The sequence below is a fragment of the Daphnia carinata genome, chromosome 7 (genome assembly GCF_022539665.2).
Source record: "Daphnia carinata strain CSIRO-1 chromosome 7, CSIRO_AGI_Dcar_HiC_V3, whole genome shotgun sequence".
Classification (NCBI taxonomy): Eukaryota; Metazoa; Arthropoda; class Branchiopoda; order Diplostraca; family Daphniidae; genus Daphnia; species Daphnia carinata.
The window spans coordinates 3064199-3089492 of NC_081337.1; the positions used below are offsets into that span (position 1 = coordinate 3064199).

The 25294-nt window shown below is 40.4% G+C and overlaps 4 protein-coding genes and 1 long non-coding RNA gene across 10 annotated transcripts; 2 read left to right on the forward strand and 3 right to left on the reverse strand.

Moving 5' to 3' along the window:
• Positions 1 to 101: 101 nt before the first annotated feature.
• LOC132088151 (uncharacterized) lies at positions 102 to 1010 on the reverse strand. The gene is made up of 2 exons (XR_009421424.1): positions 885 to 1010; positions 102 to 341 (listed from the first exon to the last, which is right to left on the reverse strand). It is a non-coding gene; the product is annotated as an uncharacterized LOC132088151 (long non-coding RNA).
• A 60-nt stretch (positions 1011 to 1070) lies between these two features.
• LOC130695392 (origin recognition complex subunit 6-like) lies at positions 1071 to 2390 on the forward strand. The gene is made up of 6 exons (XM_059496216.1): positions 1071 to 1256; positions 1322 to 1448; positions 1513 to 1676; positions 1758 to 1841; positions 1909 to 2096; positions 2165 to 2390. The coding sequence occupies exons 1-6, from the start codon at positions 1204 to 1206 to the stop codon at positions 2266 to 2268; spliced, it is 720 nt and encodes a 239-aa protein (XP_059352199.1). The 5' UTR covers positions 1071 to 1203; the 3' UTR covers positions 2269 to 2390.
• A 7001-nt stretch (positions 2391 to 9391) lies between these two features.
• On the reverse strand, positions 9392 to 16935 carry LOC130695404 (F-actin-uncapping protein LRRC16A-like). Of its 5 annotated transcripts, none has more exons than XM_059496210.1 (24): positions 16673 to 16934; positions 16392 to 16489; positions 16215 to 16325; positions 16014 to 16141; positions 15771 to 15945; positions 15628 to 15701; positions 15387 to 15551; positions 15215 to 15309; positions 15037 to 15078; positions 14617 to 14804; positions 14471 to 14548; positions 14217 to 14398; positions 13846 to 14140; positions 13668 to 13783; positions 13451 to 13588; positions 13000 to 13339; positions 12547 to 12924; positions 12318 to 12473; positions 11710 to 12124; positions 11348 to 11618; positions 10397 to 11265; positions 10217 to 10327; positions 9995 to 10029; positions 9392 to 9911 (listed from the first exon to the last, which is right to left on the reverse strand). In XM_059496210.1, exons 1-24 carry the CDS (start codon positions 16716 to 16718, stop codon positions 9708 to 9710), a joined length of 4710 nt encoding a protein of 1569 aa, XP_059352193.1. In that variant the 5' UTR covers positions 16719 to 16934; the 3' UTR covers positions 9392 to 9707. The 5 variants fall into 5 exon arrangements, with proteins under 5 accessions (XP_059352193.1, XP_057374538.1, XP_059352194.1 ...); XM_057518555.2 differs by having other exon boundaries at positions 9392 to 9917; positions 16673 to 16931; XM_059496211.1 differs by lacking the exon at positions 15037 to 15078 and having other exon boundaries at positions 9392 to 9917; positions 16673 to 16928.
• A 1125-nt stretch (positions 16936 to 18060) lies between these two features.
• LOC130695368 (transcription factor IIIB 90 kDa subunit-like) lies at positions 18061 to 21284 on the reverse strand. 2 transcript variants are annotated; one of them, XM_059496112.1, is made up of 11 exons: positions 21107 to 21284; positions 20738 to 21045; positions 20527 to 20663; positions 20357 to 20461; positions 19917 to 20299; positions 19751 to 19847; positions 19423 to 19674; positions 19151 to 19363; positions 18961 to 19071; positions 18710 to 18899; positions 18061 to 18645 (listed from the first exon to the last, which is right to left on the reverse strand). In XM_059496112.1, the coding sequence occupies exons 2-11, from the start codon at positions 21037 to 21039 to the stop codon at positions 18408 to 18410; spliced, it is 2028 nt and encodes a 675-aa protein (XP_059352095.1). In that variant the 5' UTR covers positions 21040 to 21045; positions 21107 to 21284; the 3' UTR covers positions 18061 to 18407. The 2 variants fall into 2 exon arrangements, with proteins under 2 accessions (XP_059352095.1, XP_057374482.1); XM_057518499.2 differs by lacking the exons at positions 20738 to 21045; positions 21107 to 21284 and having other exon boundaries at positions 20357 to 20449; positions 20527 to 20673.
• A 789-nt stretch (positions 21285 to 22073) lies between these two features.
• On the forward strand, positions 22074 to 24213 carry LOC130695383 (mRNA-capping enzyme-like). Its single transcript, XM_057518527.2, has 7 exons — positions 22074 to 22178; positions 22240 to 22344; positions 22657 to 23194; positions 23258 to 23443; positions 23498 to 23583; positions 23643 to 23833; positions 23898 to 24213. The coding sequence occupies exons 2-7, from the start codon at positions 22253 to 22255 to the stop codon at positions 23990 to 23992; spliced, it is 1188 nt and encodes a 395-aa protein (XP_057374510.1). The 5' UTR covers positions 22074 to 22178; positions 22240 to 22252; the 3' UTR covers positions 23993 to 24213.
• Positions 24214 to 25294: the final 1081 nt, after the last annotated feature.

The following is a 25294-nucleotide window of genomic DNA, read 5'->3' on the forward strand; positions in this document are numbered from 1 at the left end:
CTTTTTGTTGATTGAAAAAGCCGAGAAGATTCCCTCGATGAGTTAATATAGATCGATTCACCGTTATCTTAGTGACCCCTGAAAAAAAAATTAAGGCAGAATTTTAATTTTTTAATTATTTTTTTAAACATCCCTTAATATTTTTCTGCCTTACTTTCTTCTTGTAACTTGCCCGTGTGTCTGGTAGTGAATGTGTGCCAACATCGACGTAAAATGTGTGTGGTGGGCAAGGCGAGAGGAAAGAAAAATGTGCTTTCATTAAAAAGAAAATCAAAGCGTGATGGCCAACCCGCCAAACATGTTCTCCCAACGACCCGACTGATGAAATCTATTGATGGTATCTAAATAAAACAAATATTACAGAACTTTTTAACATTTTCGAGGAATAGAGAATTGTTAAAAGTAAATGTCACTAATCAATTTAATGAAAATTGTGCTTTGCATTTTTCTAGGCAGAAGTAACGACGCAGGACCGAACACTTGAAAGCTGATCTTAAGCCAAAGATTTTAACGTTGCTCACTCTACGCAGCATTTAACACAAACGGTACCGGGGTGGGTGATTTTCAATGAAATTGAAATGAAGATGAAATTTGGGTTTTAACTGCTTTAACAACCACTGACTCACCTTTAACTGAGTAATAGAATGTTTACCGGTGAGAACAGTTTCTTAGAATTTCGTGCATGCCTTGCCATAATACCAGTTTGTTTGCTTTGTTGATTTAAAACTGTTGTACTAATTACTAATCCTTTATTGTTGCAATACCTCAGTTAACGTTCGACTTCAGTGAGAAGGAAAGCCGTCGTTTATCAATCGTATGGAAGGTATCAGTCATTTATTCTTTTTTTGCCTTGCTAAATAACCTTTTAAATTATCAATAGGTACCGGATGCGATTTGGAGAAGAGAAGCCATGATTTCCAATCATCGCAGTAATATACTGATGTCCTTCTAGTAAAGAGATTGGTGATTTTCAATTTCAAATTTTCATCAAATACTGCAACTTTGCGTACGTATACATCATTCTACCTAGCGACACTTGTAACAAGTGTACTTGTTTGACTATAGATGGACTTCAGTCGCCATTGTTATTATGGCGCCTGGCGCGCTGGCACGAAGTTGTCCTCGTGTCTTGTTACCAGTTGCAACCCGTTGTCTCCAGTGTCTTGGTTTTTCCAGTCTCTGGTTAAACTCTAAAATATAATTATGATTCCAGAACTTGCAAAACGCCTTGGTGTTGCATCGGAAAAGGCAATTCGGTAAGCTATTTCTTTGTTTCGTATACATATTATAACTTTCCAACGAACAGACCGTGGCATTCTAGGAAAGCTGAAGAATACGAAAGGTTGCTACGCCTTAAAACAGCAGCTTCAGGATTTCATGTAGGTGTTACACAAATGGTAATTTGCCTAGATCTGGCAGTCTCTGATGAAAACCAGGTCTTGGACAAGGTAAGAAGTAACAAGATATGATTGTTTTGTTTAATCTATAGAAAAAATTGATTTTTGTCCTTAGGAATTATCACTTAAGCTATCAGGCTTGAAAAAGCCAGCATATAGTGCTACTAAGCAAACTATAAAACAAGTTTTGTGTTTGAACAAAGATATATCCATCAAGGATGTCTGTGTTCAACTTGGCTGTCCGGAAATAGCCAGTGATGCAAACAATTTGTTCGCAAAGTTAGTGAAATGTTGATTACCAAAATTTGTTTTTAATAATTGTGAACTTAAGTGAATAACTCTTTGATTTTTGGAATTCAGATACTGCAAACAGGCTTCTTGTGGTCAGGAACAAAACATGGATCATCCTGGATTCAAAGCAGCAGCTGTCATGTCACTGAGCAAGTAACTAAATGTTGGATTGTGATTAAATGCTATATTAGATTTTGTCTATAATGAAACCCTCTGCTAGGTTGAAGAAATTGAGACTGGATCGAGTAAGACTGCATGAACTGAGTGGTTTAAAGAAATCAGTTTTTGATAAACTTGTGCATTCCATGGTTGCACTAAATAAAGATATGAAACAAGAAATGGTTTCTAAACCAAAAGCTTCAAAGAGAACCCATAACTTTGCAGAAGCCGTAGAAGCAAGGGCCACAGGTGTTTAGTATAACTTTTAAATTTACACCATGCCCTTTGCTACAGTATACTGATTTTCTTTATTGTAGCAATGGATGAGGAAAACCGCATGAGAGACGCCGAACAGCAAGTCCCAGATATCGACTTCGCGGAGTGGAAGCGTCGTATGTTAGAGGAAGCAAATAACGCGTAGTGAATAACTACTTTTAATTTTATTTGTGAAGTCAACCAATTGGTGTACATTGCTCTTTCTCCTTGTAGGATTTATCTTCATGTAGACGATATTTTTTTAAAAGGTAAATAAAGATTTTTTTTTAAATACTACAGTTTTGTCTTCTTTCCAGGAAATGAATTTGTTGGTAGAGCACTTAATGCGTTTGCAGGTAGCCGAGTTGTTTTATTAAGTGGCTCACGGTGTTGCCGGGGATCCCGGTAGCCAAAGGTTTTCTTCTTCTTTTACTAAAGTCTGTGTGCAGATCCATTTGCGGCACAAGGGCCCTGAAGAGAAGTGCATCAGACCTTAGGGTATATGGGAGAAGCAGGATGGCGTTCGTGTGAGACAATGGCCTACGTCACAATGAGAGGCGAACTAAAAGCTTTTCAAAAGATTTCCATCCAATTCCGTTTGTGCTTACCGTTTCTAATTGTCTACTGAACGGGTACGGACATGTAATGTAAAAAGACACATATTTTGCGCTATTACGACTATTCCTTTGTTAACGATCATTTCCTCTCCTTACAGCGTCCAAGCTGTCGTTGTTCATAACAGCTCCGGATGGTATAGAGCGGTGGAGGGCGGTGGTGTGAGCCCTCGCTTGATTTCTTTGGAGCTTAAGTTTTCGACTTTCTCGACTTAAGAATGGAATTGTTAAATGAATTAAAGGACAATACTACTCCCGTCAAAGGTAGTTTATCGGCATTTATTGAATGTTTGCAGATAACCGATTAACGAATTATCTGTTCACTTTCGTTTTAATTACGTACCGCACCTAATAACCAGTTACGGCAAACGATAAATACCCATAAAATCCGGCAAATGAAAAGTAACCCGTAGAAACTCTTGGTGACATTCATCACCCAGATATTATCTGTGGCGATGGAGGAGCGTTTATAGGTCGGACACCGACATCGTTGAGAATCGCATCAAAGCTCAGTCCTGAGATATCTACTTTCCAGCGGCGTTAAACAAAGTAAGGCCATGAACTGGTTCATTTCCAGATTCATTTTGTCTTTGAAATCAATGTTGCTTTCCTGTACTGTTATAGCTAACATGTCAACAATGTATATATAAAAGACTATTCAAAGCTCGTGTCTTATAATACCCTGAAACAATAAAATTGCACTTATATTATGGATGATTTTCTGAGTCTTAAAGGACTACCATAAACTTTTATCACTCACTTTGCCATTCACAAAATGCCTTTTCAAGCAATAAAACTCCAGCAAGAGGGTTTATGTTTTAGCCAAGTTGATTTCTGGATAGTTTGGAATTCAGAATTCGTCAGAACTTGAAGTCACATAGGTTTTCATCCAAGGTGCAAACGAATATGTTAGTTTTGAACTTAGCTGGTTTGTTTGAAATGACTTTACAAATTCACAGGATGTGGCCAAATAAAAAAAAAACTTCTTGCAAAAAAATTGCTTCTCAGGTTCAACAATATGAAGGCCCAATCTGAAAAGTAATTGTTAGCCATATGCTCTATTAGTAATTAGACTTAATGAAAATACATGGTTTGATGAAGTATAGAAAAGTAAAAACGAAAACAAATCTACATTGTAACCAAGCAATTCTTGCAAACGTGTATTGTGCAATGTACTTTTTACACTATTGCGCCCAGCGGTATGGTAAAATATGTATCCTAGAGTGACAGTAAAACATTACAATTGTCTCAAAAAATAAATACAATAAAGAATGTATGCAATTCCAACCAGGTTCCCAACAGGTACCCGATTGAATAAACAGTAGCGTCGTCTGTCATGTCTGTCATGGCTGCCTTGGTGGTACAAAAATGACATCAGCTTTTGCTTTATTGTTTTTGTGCATTTTATGGTTATTTTCTGCGTTTTCAGCATCAAGTAAGTTGCAAATGAATATAGTTTTATATTGTTCATCATTTTTTAGCTCAATAAGTTGAAATAGGAGGACATAAGCTTGTTTTCAAGCTATGCGTAAGTTGGACATGGTCTGTGAACAAACCAAGACACTGATGTCCCTGTGAAAAATCTTCTGAGTTTTCGCTTTTTAACTGTTTCTTAGCTCTTTGCCAGGCCATAAGTACAAATTTATTAATTATTTTTGCTGGGGAAAGATTGCATTCAAATAAGTATGATATATTAGATTGCAAGTTGACATAAAAGGATTGACTGTGGTGTTATTAGCGAGCATGAACTTTCTTGTCATTCTACTTCTAAGACAACAATAGTTTTGTCCCCTACTCTCATATTGAGTGAGATTTTAAAAATCATTGAAACAGACCAGAAGACTTCATTTCAGACTGAAACAGTCTTAGGAAATGAAATTATTCGTCTCTTGATGCCACACATGACTTCTATGTGTGTAGGTGTTTTCTCATCTAATTTTTTAGAATCATTTCCATAAATATTCATTGCTTGTTTTACTTCTTCATAAATAGTATGTTGTTCTCCCGTTCCACTGTGTATTTCTATTGTTCTTTCATCTTATATCTTTATTTCTGTTTTACAGAGTGCCAATGATAATTGAGTGATTCCGTTATCTTCGCGTCATCGCCTTTGTCTGATCGCCATAGTTTTCGTCTCATCGCCGTCGTCTCATCGCCTTCGTCTCATCGCCTTCGTCTCATCGCCTTCGTCTCATCGCCTTCGTCTCATCGCCTTCGTCTCATCGCCTTCGTCTCATCGCCTTCGTCTCATCGCCTTCATCGCCATCGTCTCATCGCCTTCGCCTTCATCGCCATCGTCTCATCGCCTTCGCCTTCATCGCCATCGTCTCATCGCCTTCGCCTTCATCGCCATCGTCTCATCGCCTTCGCCTTCATCGCCATCGTCTCATCGCCTTCGCCTTCATCGCCTCATCGCCATCGTCTCATCGCCATCGCCTTCGTCTTCGCCTCATCGCCATCGCCTTCGTCTTCGCCTCATCGCCATCGCCTTCGTCTTCGCCTCATCGCCATCGCCTTCGTCTTCGCCTCATCGCCATCGCCTTCGTCTTCGCCTCATCGCCATCGCCTTCGTCTTCGCCTCATCGCCATCGCCTTCGTCTTCGCCTCATCGCCATCGCCTTCGTCTTCGCCTCATCGCCATCGCCTTCGTCTTCGCCTCATCGCCATCGCCTTCGTCTTCGCCTCATCGCCATCGCCTTCGTCTTCGCCTCATCGCCATCGCCTTCGTCTTCGCCTCATCGCCATCGCCTCATCGCCTTCGCCTCATCGCCATCGCCTCATCGCCTTCGCCTCATCGCCATCGCCTCATCGCCTTCGCCTCATCGCCATCGCCTCATCGCCTTCGCCTCATCGCCATCGCCTCATCGCCTTCGCCTCATCGCCTTCGCCTCATCGCCTTCGCCTCATCGCCTTCGCCTCATCGCCTTCGCCTCATCGCCATCGCCTCATCGCCTTCGCCTCATCGCCATCGCCTTCGTCTCATCGCCTCATGGTCTCCAAACTCGTCTTCGCCTTATCATCTGCGTGCTCGTCGTAAACATCCTATTGACTTCGCCGTGGAACTTGGTGTTGTGGTATCATTTTGTTTTACATTGTTGTATGTTGTATAGGATAGTTAATCTGTTGGCTGCCACCCACGTTTTCTCCCCTTTTTTTTTAGCTCGTTAGGGACGGGCCGCGCTGTCCTGCCCCATGGTCTATGCCATGGGGTGGGACAGTCGCCACTGCCCAAAATTCGCCGAAAGGCAAAAGGCAATGCACCATAGGGACTTCCCCTTGTCGATGCGGCGATGGAAACCATGAGTGTGCATTCTCATAATGGTTTCCATTGTCATCTCAGCCCGGACTTGTCTATAGCAGACTAAGTCCCCCTTGATCGTGGATCCTTATGACACGGTGTAGCGATTGTAGGAAAACAACCAAAGGGTTGTGTGGCGTGGCAGCCAACAGGTTAACTAGTTCTATGTGTTGTGTGTATTTGTATTTGTGATATTTGAATTATGTATATGTTGTTATTATGTATATTAGTATCTGTGATATGTAAACTAGCGGCGGAATTGTGGGTGGAGGAGGGCAATACAAACAATTCCTTTAAAATTTTCCAATTTGTATTCTGTTTTCTTTGAACGAAACTTGTTATAAACAAAACACAGACAAGTTTCAACTTGACTTCTCACCCTTGATAACTTTACTTTGACAACTCTTTGGCAATACTACAAAGACCAAAGTTTTGTAATGAAAAGGAACACCATAACATTCTTTAATATAAATCAGACAGAATGTTACTTGGATTACCTTTTCCGAGTTGGCTACCAGGATAAGTCAGTACTTTACAAAGAAAACTGACTTCTCACCCTTGATAACTTTACTTTGACAACTCTTTGGCAATACTACAAAGACCAAAGTTTTGTAATGAAAAGGAACACCATAACATTCTTTAATATAAATCAGACAGAATGTTACTTGGATTACCTTTTCCGAGTTGGCTACCAGGATAAGTCAGTACTTTACAAAGAAAACTGACTCATTCCTGTCTCAACTTTACCAACCATGTTGATTTTTAAAAATGCTTGACAAAAAGATTCGGAAATTTCCTTTGTCAAAACGAGCTGGAAAATCATTCATAAAAATGCAAGCATGTCAAATAAAGATGTTGATGACAAAACTTGTATGATATTACCAGCTCTCAGATAATGGTCTCAGAGAGGTGTCAGCATGCCAGTAACATCCTTGAAGCCTAAAACATGTTAGCAATTGATACACATTCAGCGGCAAAAAGCTATGAGATGGTATCCACTGTAACAAATTGCAAAAATTACTTTCTGAAACATATCACAGCAAATCACTGCTATGTTTAGATCAAATTTTTAATATCAATGTAACACAGTTGGGTAAGAGAAACGGAAAATTTTTTGGGCGTCTTAGTCAACAGCAGTGAGCCATGCTTCCATCACACAAGAATCAAAGCATGCATGTGTGGAGCCTCTTCCAGCTAGATCAAATACTTACCATGCTACTAGTAAGAACTAAGAACGATTTGCTCATTAAGGCAATCCTACATCAGAAAGCGAACATTTACTACAAAGAACAACGTACACTACTTGTAAAAGAAACCATCCAAAATGAAAGAAATCAACGCAATTGACAGAAAAATTCCAAAACGCAGGAATCCATTAACTAGCAGCTATCCTCAACCGACGATGTAAGAAAATAAAACTGACGTTTCACCACACACAAGCAGTCACCGATTTCTCCGATAGATGTCTTGAAAATAAGTCCAACAAAATAATCTCGACTTTATCTTATGATTTTTTAGGTTTATCTGAAAAAATATAAGCCAAATGTAAAAATAAACTTCATTTTCGCGCTTTTCATTTGATTCCCGATCGAAATGAAGTATTTTAAGCCAAATTAAAAATTTAGCCATAACTTAATTATGGCAAAATATAAAATATGACATAAAATACATCATTTCGATCGGGAATCAAATGAAATGCGCGAAAATTAGTTTGGCTTTTTCATGAGACTTATATTTATTCAGAAAAACGTAAAAAACCATAAAATAAAGTTGGTGCGCCTACAGCACATTACTTCCGTATATTTCAAAAACGGCTCGTTTGACGAGAAAACAAATCACTAAACCAGAATCAGCGTTCAATTCTGATTATTTCACGTGATTTTTGCTCATTTTGAAGAGATATCGTTTTTGGCCGATTTTGACAAAAGTGACCCACGTTTTCATTTTTGGCAAAATTTCAAATATGGCTTAAAATACACTATTTCGGTGTAGAATTGAATGCTGATAACGGAAATCGAGTTTATTTTTCACTGTGCCTTATAGTTTTTGAAATAACCGAAGAAAACTACCGTGGGAATTTTGCCTCCAAAATGTCCAAAAACTGACAGTCACTGGAACTGGTTGAAAATCATAGAATATATTCAGAATGGAACGCTGATTCAAACGAGAAAATTGTTCTTTTTTTCACTAAGTCAACCGTTTTTGAAATATACCACAAAAACCAGCGCGCCAGTACGTGACAGCGCTAACGGGATTTTTCATTAGAGAGCCGTTGCGTACTGGCGCGTTAGTTTTTACGGAATATTTAAAAAATAATTAACTTAGGTACAAAAAAAAAATAGTTTTCCCAGAATCAGCATTCAAGTTTCGGTATATTCTGTGATTTTCAATCAATTCCAGCGAGTGTCATTTTTTGCAGGTTTTTGAGGTAAAATTCCCACGGTCATTTCCTTCGTATATTTTAAAAACTATAAGACCCATTAAAAAATAAACTTGATTTCCATGATTAGCATTCAATTCTGAATCGAAATCATGTATTTTAGTATATTTTAAGTCAAACTTGAAATTTGGCCAAAACTGAAAAAGTGCAAAGGCTATAAGCCTTCCCACTTTTGTCAAAATCGGCCAAAAACGACATCTCTCGGAATTCGACAAAATTCACAGGGCATAATCCAAATTGAACCCTGATTTCGATTATGTTATTAGTTTTCTTGTTAAACAAACGGCTTTTTAAATAAATGAAAAGTGCTGTACCACAAACACTCGACCAACCTAAACTTGGGCTCCATTGCTGCGTTCTCTCTAATTTAGATAGTTAAAAGTAAGGAAACCTGGCGTTGCTCTGCCCTCATGTCAGCTTTGTTTCAAGTTGTTTTTTGTTGTTGTTTTTCAAGTTTAGTTTGGTTTTTAAGTGAGGGTGCCTTAGTTAAGTGGGAAAACGGCGTTCCGTAAAAGTACCTTACCTTGAATATCACCTAATTGTAACACCGTTTTTACGCTGGCAGAACACAAAAACTCAACAAGAGAACTATAAAACATGAATGAAGTTTTCTTCCAAAACCGATCCCTAAGGCATAAACGCCGCACCACCATCTGTTAGGAAATATATCCACTGTGAGATTAGACTATGACGAGTTGAGGTTGTGACTATTGTCAGTTTTAAACGAGCTATAAACTGAATAGCCCAAACATTCTAAGACAATGACTCTGATGTGTATGCAATTCTTACACGATGTAAAATAACACGGTTGTTTTTTAAAAAAGGAAAAATTCCCTGGGGAAAAAGGTCACGGAAATGAAAAAGAGACAAGACGATATGACACGAGATAACCGAAAGAACATGGTTGGAAAAATACAGTGGCAACGGTAATGTCGAAATCATTGTGCACTCACTTCAAATATGTTCGATACTTTCGTCAAGTGGTACGAAAGGTCTGATGGCGGCAGATTGGATTGGAATTCGAATCGATGTACCGACTTGGCTCAAAGAGGAGGTAAGAAAACAAGAGAATCTAAAAGAGAATGAAGAAATCTCACGACTGAATTTCGACAAATACGGTTGATATATAGATTAAAATATGAATGCGAATATATATGGTAAGAAGATAGATCACAGCAACGGAGTGCCGACACCATCAATTGGCAAAGCTGTTTACAGATTGGATGGTCCATCGTCATGTTCAATTGATTGCCTTACACGTCGACGGCGTCTTCTAGTGAAAAGTTGTTTAAAATCAAAGACGCTGGGGATTGCTGGGAAATCAAAGGCTGTTGCTGCTGCTGGGGAAGCGTAGCCTGTTGGTTAGTGAGGAACCCAATGGAACTCAGAGAATCTTGTCCATACGCTTGTTCCAGTTCACCGTCTTTGGACTCTAAGAATTCAACTGGAAGTCCGTCCTGTTCCTTCGCAAGTAAAGGAATGTGATTAATGATCGAGCCCCAAACGTGTGTACCAGGAATGAAACATTCAAATAATTTACCTCATGCGAAGGTTTGTTGCTACGGCGGACAACATCTAATGAAAGGTGAAGATGGGACAAGGAGAAAACAAAAAAGGTTCGAGAATAAAAAATAAAGAAAATCGTGCACTAAAAATCTATGGAATTTAGGGAAATAAAGACAAGACTAACTAAACTATGCTAATCATGCAGAAACCAGGTAAACTAAGGGAACCTATGCACATCACATTATCTCCAACTTACCAGAGCCTGAATTGTTAAAATTGACGGCTGCTGCCATGGCTCGAACTTTGCTCGGCTTCACAGCTTCTTTCGCGTCATTTTCTTTTGCCGCATCAGCTCCATCAATGTCGTCTATTAACGATATTAATAAAAATGCAAATTTAATGGCATTTCATATATGAAATCATTTCGAGTTGTTACCAGTTTTCTTGTCAGAGCCTACAATTGACCAAGGTCTAGGCTTGGGGGCTAGGGGAGGAGGCTTCAATTTAGTCAGAGAGTTCCTTGAATCGTTCTTGTTTTCAGCGTTAGAATCGCCATTATTGGGCGATTTGAGCGGATCTGTCACGTTGATTCCGGTAGAACGTAATCGTACTCCACTTAGTGGATTAGCTTTTGCGTCACCAGATGGATCGGGCGAAGGTGAATCGTCCACCACCGCACTAGTAGCCCTCAATCTTATCTGATTTAACGCATTAGATTTATCTTCTAATTTAGCCGTTTCAGGTTCATCAGCACCGCCCCTATGACGCAGCCGGAAGCCGGTTAGTGGGTTGGCTGGTTTGTTTCGGTCTGATTCCACTTCCTCTAGTCCCGCTGGTCGAATAAAGCGAACGTTATTTCTTTCAGGCAATTTCGGTGGCTCCTGTTCTTCTGGCGTGTGAGGAGTTGGTCGCAGTCTGATTCCTCCGAGAGGATTGGGCGACAAATTATTGGCTTTATTAGGTTCCCCTTTTTCTATCCCCCGTTCGGAGAAATCAGATTCTTCAGAATTCTGCTTGAGTATTCCAGATATTCGACGCTCCTGTCTGGCTTTCATTTCAGCCAGCACGTTCCCTCCGACGCCGATGCCCAATTTGGATGGAACAGCAGATCGTTTGGGCACAGCAGGTTCAGCTTCATCTTCAACTGGCTTTGATTCAGATTCTTGCTCCTTGGTCACCGACGTGAGTTTGGTTTTCGCCACAGGAGATTTGCTAGGTGCGGGCGACGGCGAACCATCGCTCGTCGGAGACGGACTTGGATTTTTACCGAATATGGAAGACAACAATCTAACTCCCATTCCACGGCTGGGGGGAAACGATGAAAAATAACAACGACAGCCATTATAAACCCATTCAAAAGTGTTTGCGAATTAGCAAATCATTTTACCCAGAATCTTTTCGCTTTTCCTTAGTCGTTGAGGACAAATCATCTTCGCTCTTACGTTTCTCCTTTAATTTGACAGCGTCTTCGTCGAGAGTGAGCTCCTCCCTGCTGCTACTGCCAACCTCCTCTCCTAATTTGTCACCAGCCACAGAACGGTGCATCGGGCTGCTTTCAGCTGACACGCTTTCTAATGAGGGCGAACCCAATTCGGCGCTACTGACACTCCCCAAACTACCTCGCATCCGGCTACTACCTAAACTTACGCTGCTACCGCCTATTCCAACAAAAATAAAATAAACAGTAGTTAAGTGAATGAGGACAGACTGATAAGCTTTGAAAAGGATGTTTGTTATCATTATCGTCACCTGTTGTGGTTGCCATTGTAGTCGTGTGAAAAAACGTGTCTAGCCCTTGGCTAAGATCTCCTTCTACGTCCAAGCTTTCTTGAGAGGCGGTCTCTGAATTGCCGACGCGCAAAGCGGCGGCACTTCGTGTAGGCAATCGCGTTTTAGGTTTTTTGGGCCGACTTAAACCCAAATGTTTTAAGGGAGCTGATTTTCTGGAGACATCTGCCTGAGATTCGTCGACATTGACACCGGGCTCTTCTTCGTTTGCATCGGGATCTTCACCCTGGTGATGCATGCCAGAGAGTTGCTCATTCAACGGGGGAACGAGATCAGGAATGTCATCAGCAGAAGCACCTTGCCCCATGCCAACCGTCGACTTGGGTCGCAATTTTCGACTCAACAGATTTCTTCGTTTGCTTGCCACTGGTGTTGCCTGTAAAATAATAGTTCGGTCAGATTAAAACCCAATTTCACGGCGGAGCTTTTGAGAAACTCAGGCCACGCAACCACTTACGAGATTTAGGTATTCCAACTTATTAGAAGCGTTCAAGTTTTGAGTTTACACGTTAGTTAGAAATGTTATGGAGATGACCGAAAATGACGAAAAATTAAGAGAGAAAACTTACCACCGGTGAGCGATTCGATTGTTGATCGAGCGTGTCTTCAGACTCGTCTTCGCCATGTTGGGTGTTCATTTCTGAGTTGATTCTTGTCCGGGATTTGAGTACATCTGGCGTGGACGACCGCTTTTTACAATCTAGGGGAGGGTTGGAATCTCCCGCCTCAAACGATGCAATATTACGTTAATCAAACAATCCAAGGTTGATAAGAATGTCAGACGATAAAAGATGATACCAAGGTCTTATAGATGTTCGTCAAAGATTGAACAACTTCATCCATGACGTTTTCGGAGACTGTACGACAGAGAGCCGTCGATAACTCATCGAATTTCTCCGTCAATTGTAAAGTGGCGTTCTCCATCACGGCTTTTCGGATTACGCTGACGGGAAAAAACGATTGGTTCTCGATCGATTTTCTAAGCTGATCAGAGACAGATGAATCGCTCATGACAGTGTTGCAGTGCTGAAGTGCGCAATGCCACAAATTATCGCCAATGCTTTGCAAATGAGAGGTAAGCAATGCCTGCAGTTCGTCGACCATTGGCTTCATCGACGAACTCAAAGATATGTTATCCTGAGCCACTTCGACGTTGGATTGAAGTTTGCCAAGAAGCTAACAGAAAAAAAGAAATGACAATTTTTAGAGATTTTCACGATTGCATGACGTTTGTTGTTGTTCAAACGTTACCTCTTTCGCGGCGTGGGCGTCGACTAGCAGATTTCGCGCGATTTCGATATCACCCGCCCTTCCCTCACTACCCTGCCGCTGGAGGCTACGAATGGCCTCGTTCACTTGCATGATAAGTCGATCCACCAACTGATTCTGAGAACTAGTATTGGTCGTTTCACCCTGTTGATGTAAACGAACTGATGTCGACGTCCCGTTGGGCGACGGACCCGCAAGCGACATGTTGCGCTGTAGTGCTTCTTGTATCTGCTTCCAAAGGACGTCTACTTTGTCCGTGCCGGTCTTGGCGGCAACCATGATATCGTGCAGCGGGTACGACAGGCACCTTAGTGTCCGGTTACTAAAAAGGAAACAAAGCCAAAGATAAAGACAATGTCAACAAAAAAGGGGAGGTGGACGATATTTTCATGGAGGTGCTAATGTGTTGTTCGAGTAAATCGGATTGCTTTACCTTTCCAGCGCGTAAGCAATATCACTGTAACCATGGACGGTAATGCTATTCCGGTCAATCGATAGTGCTCTTAGGGACGTATTGATCTGTAAGGCTTTGGAAAGTAGACGAGCGCCCGGATCACCCATATAATTACCGCTATAATGGGAAAAGATACAAATAAATGTGTTTAAAACTATCCACCAAAACAAATAAATAAATAAGTATTTAAAAATACTTAAGGTCAAGATGCTGCAACGATTGATTGCTTCCAACTGCGTTGATTAAACTATACAGTTCGCTCTTCAATTTGCAATCCACCAAACTTAATGCCTCAATAACGCAGTCCTCTTCCTATTTATAAAACTATCTCTTTAAACAACTTACGAGCATAAATAGTTAAATATAGAGCTGACCTGCAAGAGATGAACGAAGGCATCGATGACGGTGGCAGCGTGCTTAGATTTCATGTTTTGGAAGTTCTTGTTGAGGATAAGTTTCTTCATCGACTTGTTGCGGCTTATCGACAGTAAAACACCGGCCATTTCCACATCGATACCATTGTCGCTAATGTCCAGAGTCGAAACGCATCGAACGCCATGGATGCATGACTCAAGGACGTGGCAGCCGCCGTTGCCCAAGATGTTATTACTCAGATCCAACGTGACATTATCGATAGATTCGTTGCAAGCCAGACCAAGAAGAAGATTCCTAAAGACCAGGATGCAAGTTTATCGGGTTAGTCATGGCATAAAAGGACGTTTTAATAGCGACCAAGTTTACATACTTCAGCGCTTCTGGTGTTATTTTGCAATGAGACAGGATAACGGTACGCAACGCCAGAGCGGAAGTGAAATACTGCTTGAAGGATGGTGGCAGCTCTTTGCCCTTCTTGGTTGAGAAATAGTTTTTCGATAAATCAAGGTGACGTAGATGAGTCGTGCCTCCTCGTAAAAGAGCTCCAAATATCTAAATGCGTCATTGAATTAAAAAATAAAAATGTTGTCATTTGATAAAATAATAGCATGAGTAGCTGTTTACCGGCTCTAGTGCGATGTCCGTGTTTGATAAATTTAGAAATGTCAGCACATTCGGTTGGGCAAGAAAGCTACAGATCGTCTATAAAATGGGAAAACATTTGCTCGATCATTGTACGACGCATATTGGTTTACAACTTGTTTCCTTACATTGATGTCATCTTTGGCAACGTTATTGCTCAAATCCAGATGCTGCAACGACGAGGACATGCACTTGTTGAGGGCGAGAGCGTGGCCAATTTGAGCCACGCCCTTTCCAGTTAGCCCGCAGTGGGAAAGCGAGAGCTTCACTAGACCGCGATGGGCCTTGGACAGTGACGAGCTGAGATTCGTGGCGCCTGTAAAACGTGAATCGGATAGAGCGTAAATAAGATGAACCTGAATAGAGTGAGTCATTGTGTACCAAAAACTCATTCGTTCTTCAGTCACACACAAAAACGAACACAAACACAGCCATGTGTAAAAAAGGCGTGACGCACAATACACATTATTTTCAGCGACAAATGCAAAGCAAAGAATTAGAAGAAAAAGAAGCAAGCCACACTGAGGCCTATCGAGTAAATCTTTGACCTTGTCTAACTTTGGCCAGGAAACCGCAAAGACTAGTTATGCCTGCGTGCAAGGCATATAAATTGTGCATGAAAGAGAAAACAAAATTAAATAAAGAAAATGAACAAATAAATAAATTAAATTGTTAAAACAACCGAAAAGAGAAAGGCAAAATAACATATTTGAAGTGTATGCGTACCACGATCTTCGATGAGATTGTGCGACAAGTCGATCCCGTGAAGTGAGCTATTTGAATTCGATATGATAGCCATGCTAAGCTTGTTGGCAAAATCCCTGAAAAGAACATGGGAATGGGAAAAAATTATTTATTGAGCTCATGAATTGATTCTGACGGATTACTGTTCAAGTACCCTTTGAAACCAGCATTGTCAACATAGATCTCTTCGAGTGTGGCCGACTTCTTGAGTACGGCCAACAGACGTTCCGAGCACTCATGTGACAGCTTTAAGTGACTGCAGCGGAACTGGAGGAAAAAGGAGTTGAGCTCCAAAGCAGCGATGATGGGAATTAAATCCCTAAGAATCAAATAAATTCATTATGTGAGGAAATGTTTTATCTTTTTAGATCAAACGAAATGAGAAAAAAACTCACTTGGGATCTAAATGGTCGAAATCTCGAAGATTCAACTCTTTCGAGTTGTGTGACATGTAGATCGTATCCACATCCTGAAAAATTTTTCAAAATCACTTTAGAAATACTGTCGAAAGGAAATTTTATGAACTGAATATTCTTACCCAAGCAACTTCTTCTCGATACGGCAACCCATAGTAATCACACATACAAGCATATTGACGAGAGAAGTTTCCACACGGAATGCTTAATTCAGTTTCGCTATTGGAACCACGAAGGAGATTGGAAAGGTTCTCCATTCGACCTACCGGACTAACGTCAATACGTCGTACCACTTGACTGAGATTCGTGAGCATAAACAAATGATTTAGAAAGTGAACTATACACAGTAATAATCAAAGACTTACTCAATTGGAATCCCTGGAAACAAGTCACTAATTGCAGTAACTATGGCAGTGATCAGAGAATCAGAGGTCTGGTTCAGCTCCTCTTGGGTGTGGAAGGAATATACCTTGTCCATTGTTGACAAGGTAAGCTAGATTCAAGAATGCATCAGTCAGTCTAGCAGATTAGGGAAGAATAGAGAAATGACAAAAAACAGGTCATACCTGGGACAGCTTCTTGCTTTCAATGGATTGTAAGTCAAGGTAGTGAAGATTAAAGTCAATCTTGGTTGGAATTTTAGGTGTAAACACAAATAGTCGACAGGGAGTAAAAACCTGAAAGAACAACAAATTGTATGTAACAATGGACAAGCCCCGTAGCAATTAAAAAGCTTTGCTTACAAGGATTCTATTTTCCATTTTATCGCCTTTGGTCTCCATTCGGACAGCTCTCCTCTCCATGATTTTGACATGTTTACCAAGGACATTCCTGACACTCTCTGAGAAAAATGAGAAACAATTATTTCTCTGTTGGCATTATCCACATAAATAATTATGTTGTGCAATCCTCAAACTGGATACGCCCAATTTAACGGGGTAAACACGCATACACACAAGCATTGACATTAAAGCCGCTTGTGCATAACCATACTGAAATAGCGTAAACTAAACGGTTCGTTTACCGTGAATATCCTGGGTGAGGGTATCCTTTTTATCACCGAGTGCCATTTTGACAATAATCTCCGACTACGAAAGCATTCAGCAGAGTGTCACAGAAACCAAACAAATGCGTTGCAATAAAAAAAAATAAACAAATCTCTGGCTAACGAGCTGACTTGAATAAATTCATCGACAGCGGTCTTTTGTGTGTCTTCCTTCCGTTCATCGCTAGCCATCTACTACTGCTGGGCTTTGCTTCTGTTGGGAGACTTGACAATTCTATGCACTAGTAACTAACAATGCTGAGGTGGCGCTATAGCCACGCGACCCGTTCGAATTATGGGTGGGTGTCCTTTCTCTGAAGGATATCTGTTTTTCTAATCTTTTTCTAGCAAACCTACGCTTAGAAAAGTAAGTCAGATGAATCGAAATTTGATAATTATTTTGCTATACATTATTTTAAAATTGTGGGAAAACCCCGTCTTAGTATGTTTATTCTCATAAAGAATGGGTAGCTCTCTGCTGTATGAAGTATGATGCAGTGAAACTATAAAAGAGAAAAGAAAATCGAAGGTCTCAAGTGTTTGCAGTCGACACGTAGTCTTCACTACTCCGACTAACTTTTCTCGGCTTTTTCTTTGCTATCGAGATGTGGTGGTTCAACTGTCTTTCTTCATTGAAGGAGTTCATATCGAGTTCTTTGTGTACAGTACATTGCTGTCTCTTATTGACAGATCACAGAAACACAAGTTACAATGCAGCATTCGTGTAAAATGCCTAATATTCCACTTGTTTTTTTTTTTTTTTTTTTTTTTTTACAAAAACTGCCGATGTGTTCTGTTGACCTGAGCTATAGTACATTGACGACGTACAGGAGAATAGGATTCGAACCAGCAGTATTCTGTTTTTCTTCTCAATCCCGATTCATGGCGAATAACTTGAAGACCACGTGAGAGGAAATTGAAATACAGAGGAAAGTTTTTCTCTTCGTAAATAACGGTATGGGGTCCCTACATTTTAAGTTGCATGATACGTTATTACTGATTAGCATCGATTTTTGGAGATGCTTATCTTGATCACGTTTCTTCTTGTCGGCACTAAGAAAAAAAATCGATGTAGCTATGAATCGTAGGTACATAACCTGTCAACGTGAACTTGTTTCCCGTGCTGAAAACTTGTCGGTGCAGTCCAGTTCTATCGACCGCCGCATACCATACAATCAGCTAACAAGTGGAACATTGAAAATAGTAAAAACAACAAAAAAAAAGGAAACCTGCAGGGTCTTTGTACATACGCAAACGATACACTAATGATCGTGTGGCGCTCTATGTACAAGAACAGCGGGAGACAGCGATATGTTGAGGAAGAACAATCAGTCGTTACGTCAATGACAATGTTCTAGTTCCTAAAGTTAAGGAGAAAGACTTCGTTTTTCTTTTATTACATACCGTAGATGGGTATATGGTAGCTGAACCAATAGTTATATACTAAAATTTCGGTCAATGGGCGTGGGGATGTGTCGTGTGAGAGATTGGTCCCTTTTTAAAGGGAAAACCGCTCGACCTCTAGCGAGTAATACTAAAGAGAAGAACAGCTGTGAAGAAAGAACCGTCAAGCCGTCAACGGTACTTTCGTTTTGCACATTCACATATTCAACGGTTAAATAAAGGACTGATGAAAGGGTGAGAAAAATTGGCGTGGTGAGAAAAAAAAAATAATAATTGTGTGTACAGTTTGTTATACGGTATCGTCCAATGGCTAGTACTCGTCGTAATCGCCGCCGTAGCCTCCGACTCCTTGGAAGCTGCTGAGTAGGTTTCCAACCGACTGCATTCCTTCCTCCTCTTCTTCCTCTTCTTCCTCGTATACATCTTCCTGTTGGGGAGGAGGTGGTGTTGGAGAAGGTGGCTGTAGTTTCTCTTTCAGGGGCTTCGTTTCGGATTTCATGGCACCGGACCCTCTGGGCTTCACAGCCGACAAATTTACTTTGGCTCCGCTGTTCAAACGATAATTCAATTAAGAAATGATGGATCGTGACACCAATATTCACATTCGCATACCCAGATCTGGTTGACGTAGAAGATGTCACAGCAGATTCTACTGCTGGTTCGGAACTAACTGCTGATGTCGACGGAACTGGATTGGAACTGGACGATGTTGGGGCAAAAGAAAAATCCAAATCCTTCAACTTTTCGTAATTGATCTTGTTGGAAATACGCTTGCCAACCAACATTTTTCCGATCGCTTCGCCTAGAAACAAAAGATATTGAATTAGCTGAAAGAACCATAGAAAAGAATAGTCAACGCATACCTGGTGTGGCACCCGAATAAGATTGCGGTTGCCGCCGAGCGGCCTTTCGTTTACGCTTTTCGCCCCTTTTCTGTTTTTCTTCCTCTTCTTCCGCTCTTCTTTTCTGTTTGGCTGTTTAAGAGTAAACGTGGTTAGGACAATGAATAATCATAACATCGAATAATGCAAAAAATAAAAATTTTGTGTGTACCTTCTAGCTCTTTCATGAAATCCCCGTTCAATGCCATCCACATGTCACTAGTCATCTTGGCTTCATCCTCAGTTTTGATATATGAATCCATCTCGGAGTCATCAATTCCCTCTAAATCAAGTTCTCCTGATTCGGAGGTAACAGGCTCCTCTTTGCTGGTCTCTTCCTTCTCCACGGATCCAGAAAAAATACCAAGGCTGGCTAGAGAAGGCCCTGAAAAGTGTTGTGTAAAATTAATAAAGCGTTAATAAATAAATATTTATTGCTCGTACTGAGATGATGCCGCAATTGCAGATATGTGGCACCAGGAGGAGGCATCAAAGCAGATTCGTCTGCTCCGGGATCAGCTGAACCGGCAGTGGGTAAGGTGTTCGCCTCAACGGCGGCTACTTCAGTGGGAGTCAGACATTCCTTGACGGCTGACATTGTCATGTCAGCAATAACGTCATCCACTTCAGGTTCCGCGGATGGACTACTTTTTCCGCTGGCACACGAAACAGGAGAGACTGGCTGTTGAAGCGCCTCTGAAAAAAAAAAACCAAATTCAATGTAAAAAGTTTTATTTTAGATGTTATTATCAAAACGTGAAGAGTCACAAACCTTTTGAATATTTCGCCCAAGGTCCTCGTTTCTTTGCTAGACTCAGGGCAATCTGCCGATTAATCTCTTCTTCTAGCTTAACCATTTCTTCCGTCGCCTTGCAGAATTTTTAATTAAAAGATGGTTACGTAAAAGAAGCTTTGAGCAAGAGAACATTTCGCACTACCTCTTCTTCGACTTTGTCACTTCTGTCTTTTTTACGCGATTTAAGAAAGGCTGGAGGATCATGCTCTTCTTCCAGATCTACTTGCATAAACTCTTCTAAGGTCAGACTACTTGAGGCAGTTTCACCAAATTCTTGCATGCGTTTGCGTACGGTGTTCTCGTGGACCTTGACTTCTTTGATAACATCTAGCACTGTTCGATTAAAGCCGTGAATTCGGGCAGCAATCAGTAATGCCGCTCCGCAAAGACCAGAAGGACGTCGCCCAGTGTGAATCCAATCACGTTTCATCCGCTGTACAAGACGTAAGGCAGTCCTGGACACCTCGTGTGTTTTATCACCGAAATTCATTCGATTAGCATAACGCATGACATACAGGCAAGGATCTAAAGGTATGATATATGTAATGTAATGAATCTCTTATAAATAACTGTTTTACTCACCAACTGATGGAATATTTAAGTTAAAAACTTTCGCAATTTGCATGAAATTATGGCCAAGTGTGTAAACATCAATATCTATAACATCTGCAATATCTATCAGAAGATCTAAGAATAAATCATTACCTAGTTAGTGAATGAACAAAGACAGTGATGTATGTAATAAACCTTACGGGCAGTCCCTTCCATTCTGCAAGTTATATATATGCACGCAGCTACAACATGAGAAGACTTCCTGCCATTTGTCAAACGACGTGCCAGAGCCATACTGTAAAAGTTTACAGCCATATCTATACAGTGTTGGTTGAGGCTGAAAACAAGGGGAGGAAAAGATGAATTATATTTTTATTTGAGATGAAAATTTATCTCTACAGAAGTACTTACTTCTTCAATTGTTGTCCCATAGTTGTTATCTTTTCTCGAGCTCTCTTCAAAGTGATTTCTCTGGACTGTTTTCCATTACCCCCACGATAGCTGTTGATAAATCCTGTACCTCCCTGGTTTTCATTAGACACAAACTGTCCAATTGCTGAAGCTCCTCCATATGCATTTTCTTCAAATTGCACTTCAGAAACAATGCAATTTTCTTCAAGAACAACACCACAGTTGGTACAAACAGCACTTCCTCTTGAAGGATCTACATCGATGTCAGTCCCACCACAGTTTTGGCAAGCTTTGCTCGACATTTTTTGCTATAAGAGGATGATAATGACTCGTATATAATGTAAACAACGCGAACTTGGGGAATTTTACTACTGATCAATGTACAGATTCTACTCCAGCATTCGGCGGAATGTAGAATATTATTTCTGAAATTACTTTTCTTGACAACTCATGATGCACGTTGGTTAGTAACTACAAAATAGTCCCAAAGAAGTTACAAATCTTTTCAGTAACCAAACTCGCCTCTCAAATAAGGAGAAACTGGGACCCTTATGCCAATGTGGATACAAGAATGTAAAGGACTTGCCTAGCAGACGAACTCGGTGAATAACTTTCAAGGCGGAAATTTGAAGTGACCACAGTGACATCTAGCGTCGGTAATAAACGTAAAACACTTGATTTTCGCGTAAAACACGAGCCTGCCAGGAGCCGAACGTGGAATCTCCTGATCTGTAGTCAGGCGCGTTATCCGTTGCGCCACAAGCCTTTGTAATCCCATATATTTTACCGGGAAGCGGAATCTGGATCTAAAAGTAACATCTAGTGAAGGCGAGGAGGTGAGTCCAGGAATTTTAAAAATCTTTCAGCTTGTTCCAGTTTCTGGTGGAGTACAGTTGGTGATGCTGGATAGTCGCCGATCATCTCCTGAATCAGTTGAATCCATCAGCATTTGAAGATTAGAAGATGCAAGACAGATCTTCTCAGCTATTTCAGTTTTTTCGACAGTAAAATGTAACTGGTTTACTATAAATGAATTCAGAAGTATTTTGAAGATGCCGCTGAAAAACATCAACATCCATGTCTTTGTCCCAAGATATTGACTGGTAACTGCTCTGTGAACATTCTCCTGAATCCAAAAGATGATTTCCCACGAACCAATACAACACCCGACAAAAGATTCTGCAAAAAGATTATTGTGTTTGCCGGTTTGCCCAACGTTTTTTATTTACCCAACCAACACATCTGTGTTGCAATGTCGTTGAAATCGCGTCTTGGCATTTGATTTCGTCTCTTGGAGGCTTTATCGTTTCCATTTCCTTGCGAACGCGCACGGTGGTTAGTCGAATTCCTAACTCGGACCGAGTAAGAGCTTTTTAATAATCACGTGACAAATACGGAGAACTGCAAATCAGCCGTATCTTTAAAATAGCTACGAATTTGCGTAAATTTTAATTCAGACCAGTAAATATTTTGAATTACCCTAATTTCAGAAATTATGATAGGAAACATTTAAAAATGGAACGTGCACAGCCACGGGGAAATTACAGGCAGACAAATAATTTGCGTAAACAGAAAAATTCAAGTGCTCATCTTCCTCAATGGTCAAGGTAAATAATTGGTATAATTAGTGTCATCCTAAGCACGTGTTTTGGATCCGTAACTTGTTTCATTACATAAAATATAAGGAACTAAGCAGTTTGTAACATTGCGGCCTCTGATTGTAATTGTAATTGATAGCAGTCTCTGACTACGCTATTTGCTTTGTTACAAATGCCAAAAACATGATTCCAAACACTTGGAACTGATAAGGCGAGAACATTCTTTTATTGCAAAATAAACATTTGAAATGATATTGGGCTTCTTAAACCTACAACGTTTTATCTAACTGAAACATTTTTTTGCTATTTCCGTTTGATTAGTAAGCCTGATAAAGTATTTACACGGATCGAACTGGATACGAAATTTTATGAAGGGCAGGACGTGGAAGGCATCCATCTGATGACAGATTTCGACCATGTACGAGAACTCCAAGTGCGTTTGGCTCGTTTTTCCAAAGGACCCGATGACTTTTTCCCAGTAAATTGGCCCGTCTCACTATCGACGAAATACATCAAAAAGCTTACACCCAGCCAGTATGTGGTGGCTCCTAAACCGAACGGACCGCGTTTCCTTCTTTACGTTGACTCTTCCGGAGAAATGTTTTTAGAAAACATGACCCAACACATCTTCTGCGTAGATGAAGATCGTGCCGTCAAGATGAATTCATTCGATGGGCGACCTGTCATTGACACTGTCCTCGATGGAGTGTTTTGTAAAGAGAAACTTAATCGCGATGACAAATGCACTGGTGGAGAGGAAAGTTCGGAGAAATTGACCTTTGTAATTCGGGATGCCATTCGATGTAATGGAGTGGATCTAACTGGCATGAACATCGTTGAACGTACTGGTTTTGTCAAGGTAAATTAATTTATGATGAAGGTACTATTCAACTCTAAATTTAACGCTAACATCGTTGGATAGAAAGAGATCATTGAACCACGACTGGAAGCTTTGAAAAACATTAAAGGGTTTGACCAAAATGAGGCGTTCACCCTAGATATAGTTGAATACCTGGAAGCTTCTGAAGCCGAAAGTTATTTGTCCGCCGAATTCGAGGAGCGCTATATATATCCAATTCGTTCGTTCATCTTTTTCCCACGGACGAAGGTCAGTTTCAATACTTAATTATTTGAAATCATGCTATAATGTTTTCTTTTGAAGGGTTACGTCTGTAAAACCAACTTCGACATCTTTCAATGGGCGGAAAATGACGACCAAAAATGCAGTTTTCGTCTGAGGATTAAAGAGTAAGATATTCAAGTGACTGAACTCAATTCTTGATTTCACTTTTGTTATTAATTCTTAGGCAGGAAGAAGCCGAGCTATTTATTTATGGACGTGATTGTGCAGAAGAATTTTATGAAAAAATTTTGCTCACAGATGAAATTCGAAACCTAGACGGCTGCATTATAGATTGTCGCTATGTAGATCATCGTTGGGTGTTTGTCAAACAACGTTTCGACCGAAAAATCCCCAATGGACACAGGGCATTAAATGGTATATTATGCAGTGTTCCTAATTGTACCAATTTTTAGATTTCTTTTTTCTGATTGTCATGTAGGAAAACTAAGTGCCCTAGAAAACCCAGTATCGCGCGAATTGCTCGTTTGGCACCTTGGCACTTTGGCATTTTTCCTTGCAACTATGGCAAAATGAGGAGGATTTGGTTGAAATGGTCATCGAGAGAATGTTTAGTTAATCATTCATATATCAACAAGATGGAATTCGAAGGGAATCTGTTTCGATTTGTAACCCAGAACATGTATGGCCCGTCTTTTAAGCAAACACAGAAAACGTTTTGAAAACTGCTTATTCTTTTCCACATCCCTGTACTATCGTTATTGGGGAAAAGCATACAATACAGCATACAAGCATAATGGATTCCCTATCACAGACGTTAGCCCTTTGTCAACGACTCGTTGAATCTAAAACAATTTAAACCAAACATTTTACTCACCGACTGATCCAGTTCGTCGTGAAAGAGTCCAACACACTGGCCGACGTTTGCAAGAAGGATCACGTTCCACCAGAAAACTTGACTCGAAAGTCTGTTGCTCATATAACGAATAATGGACTGTTTACATTGAATATTCGTTTACAATGCAACAAAATAAAACTTGAATTCGAAGCAAACACTTTTGTTGGGGTAGGGCACAGCACGAGAGAGTCGGTCCTGATCCTTGAAACTATAAATGAATGCTGTTTTAGAGCAATAACCTGACAGACCTGCCTCCTCAATGGACTGGCAAGCAAGTGCAGGAAATAGGGGATATGGTAGAGGAGACTGAGAGCTGAAACTATTTATCTTACCATACCCTACCTTTAGGCATGGGCAGATACGAAGGCAGACGATGTCTAGGTTGCCATGCCTTTTTAAAGATTGCCTATTATGTTGCTGTTATATAACCGCAAATAGAGCAAGATGGTGCAGTATGTTCTCCATTAGATTAAAAAAAATTCCTACCATTTTTCTTACAATGTAATATGTCCTGTGCGTGAAAATTGAGATTGTGGGTGTAAGCGGAGGATTAAAAGGGATACTGGGCCGTAACTCAGCTACATAGATCATGTTCAGCAACGTCCACTTAGTTAGAATTTATAGTCAATTAGCCATAAGTTTCATTTTGCTGATCTGCCTATGTAAATTAAAACAAGTGTAAAAATGAATCTTACTGTGATCTTCAGACCACAAAAATTTTCAGAAAACAGATCTCTTCCCACTGTCTTAGCTTTATCGACAGTCTAAGATTGGAGGAGACACACAGCTGCTTATGTGTATTTGGTATATTGTATAGAAATGGTAAAGAATTTTGATGATGAACATGGGCCATCTTCAACATCTTGCCCCAAGAGACTGTTGCATTGGTCTGCTAACATCCCTCGGAATCTCACAACTTCGAAAGACGCTTTCCCACGAACTAATACAGCGCCCGCTAAACGATTGCTAAACAAGATGAT

Excerpts from the sequence above, each read along its gene's own strand:
- LOC130695392 (XM_059496216.1), top strand. The coding sequence starts at position 1,204 with ATGATTCCAGAACTTGCAAAACGCCTTGGTGTTGCATCGGAAAAGGCA. Across the intron at positions 1,449-1,512 it reads AAAACCAGGTCTTGGACAAG|GAATTATCACTTAAGCTATC; the intron begins GTAAGAAGTAAC and ends TTTTGTCCTTAG. Across the intron at positions 1,842-1,908 it reads GCTGTCATGTCACTGAGCAA|GTTGAAGAAATTGAGACTGG; the intron begins GTAACTAAATGT and ends ACCCTCTGCTAG.
- LOC130695404 (XM_057518555.2), bottom strand. The coding sequence starts at position 16,718 with ATGGCACTCGGTGATAAAAAGGATACCCTCACCCAGGATATTCACG. Across the intron at positions 15,946-16,013 it reads TTTCCAGGGATTCCAATTGA|TCAAGTGGTACGACGTATTG; the intron begins GTAAGTCTTTGA and ends CACGAATCTCAG. Across the intron at positions 11,266-11,347 it reads GAAAAGCGAAAAGATTCTGG|CCGTGGAATGGGAGTTAGAT; the intron begins GTAAAATGATTT and ends GTTTCCCCCCAG.
- LOC130695368 (XM_059496112.1), bottom strand. The coding sequence starts at position 21,039 with ATGTCGAGCAAAGCTTGCCAAAACTGTGGTGGGACTGACATCGATGTA. Across the intron at positions 19,364-19,422 it reads GCAATTGCGGCATCATCTCA|GGCCTTCTCTAGCCAGCCTT; the intron begins GTACGAGCAATA and ends AACACTTTTCAG. Across the intron at positions 18,646-18,709 it reads TCTACGTCAACCAGATCTGG|CGGAGCCAAAGTAAATTTGT; the intron begins GTATGCGAATGT and ends TCGTTTGAACAG.
- LOC130695383 (XM_057518527.2), top strand. The coding sequence starts at position 22,253 with ATGGAACGTGCACAGCCACGGGGAAATTACAGGCAGACAAATAATTTG. Across the intron at positions 22,345-22,656 it reads CATCTTCCTCAATGGTCAAG|TAAGCCTGATAAAGTATTTA; the intron begins GTAAATAATTGG and ends CCGTTTGATTAG. Across the intron at positions 23,195-23,257 it reads AACGTACTGGTTTTGTCAAG|AAAGAGATCATTGAACCACG; the intron begins GTAAATTAATTT and ends ATCGTTGGATAG.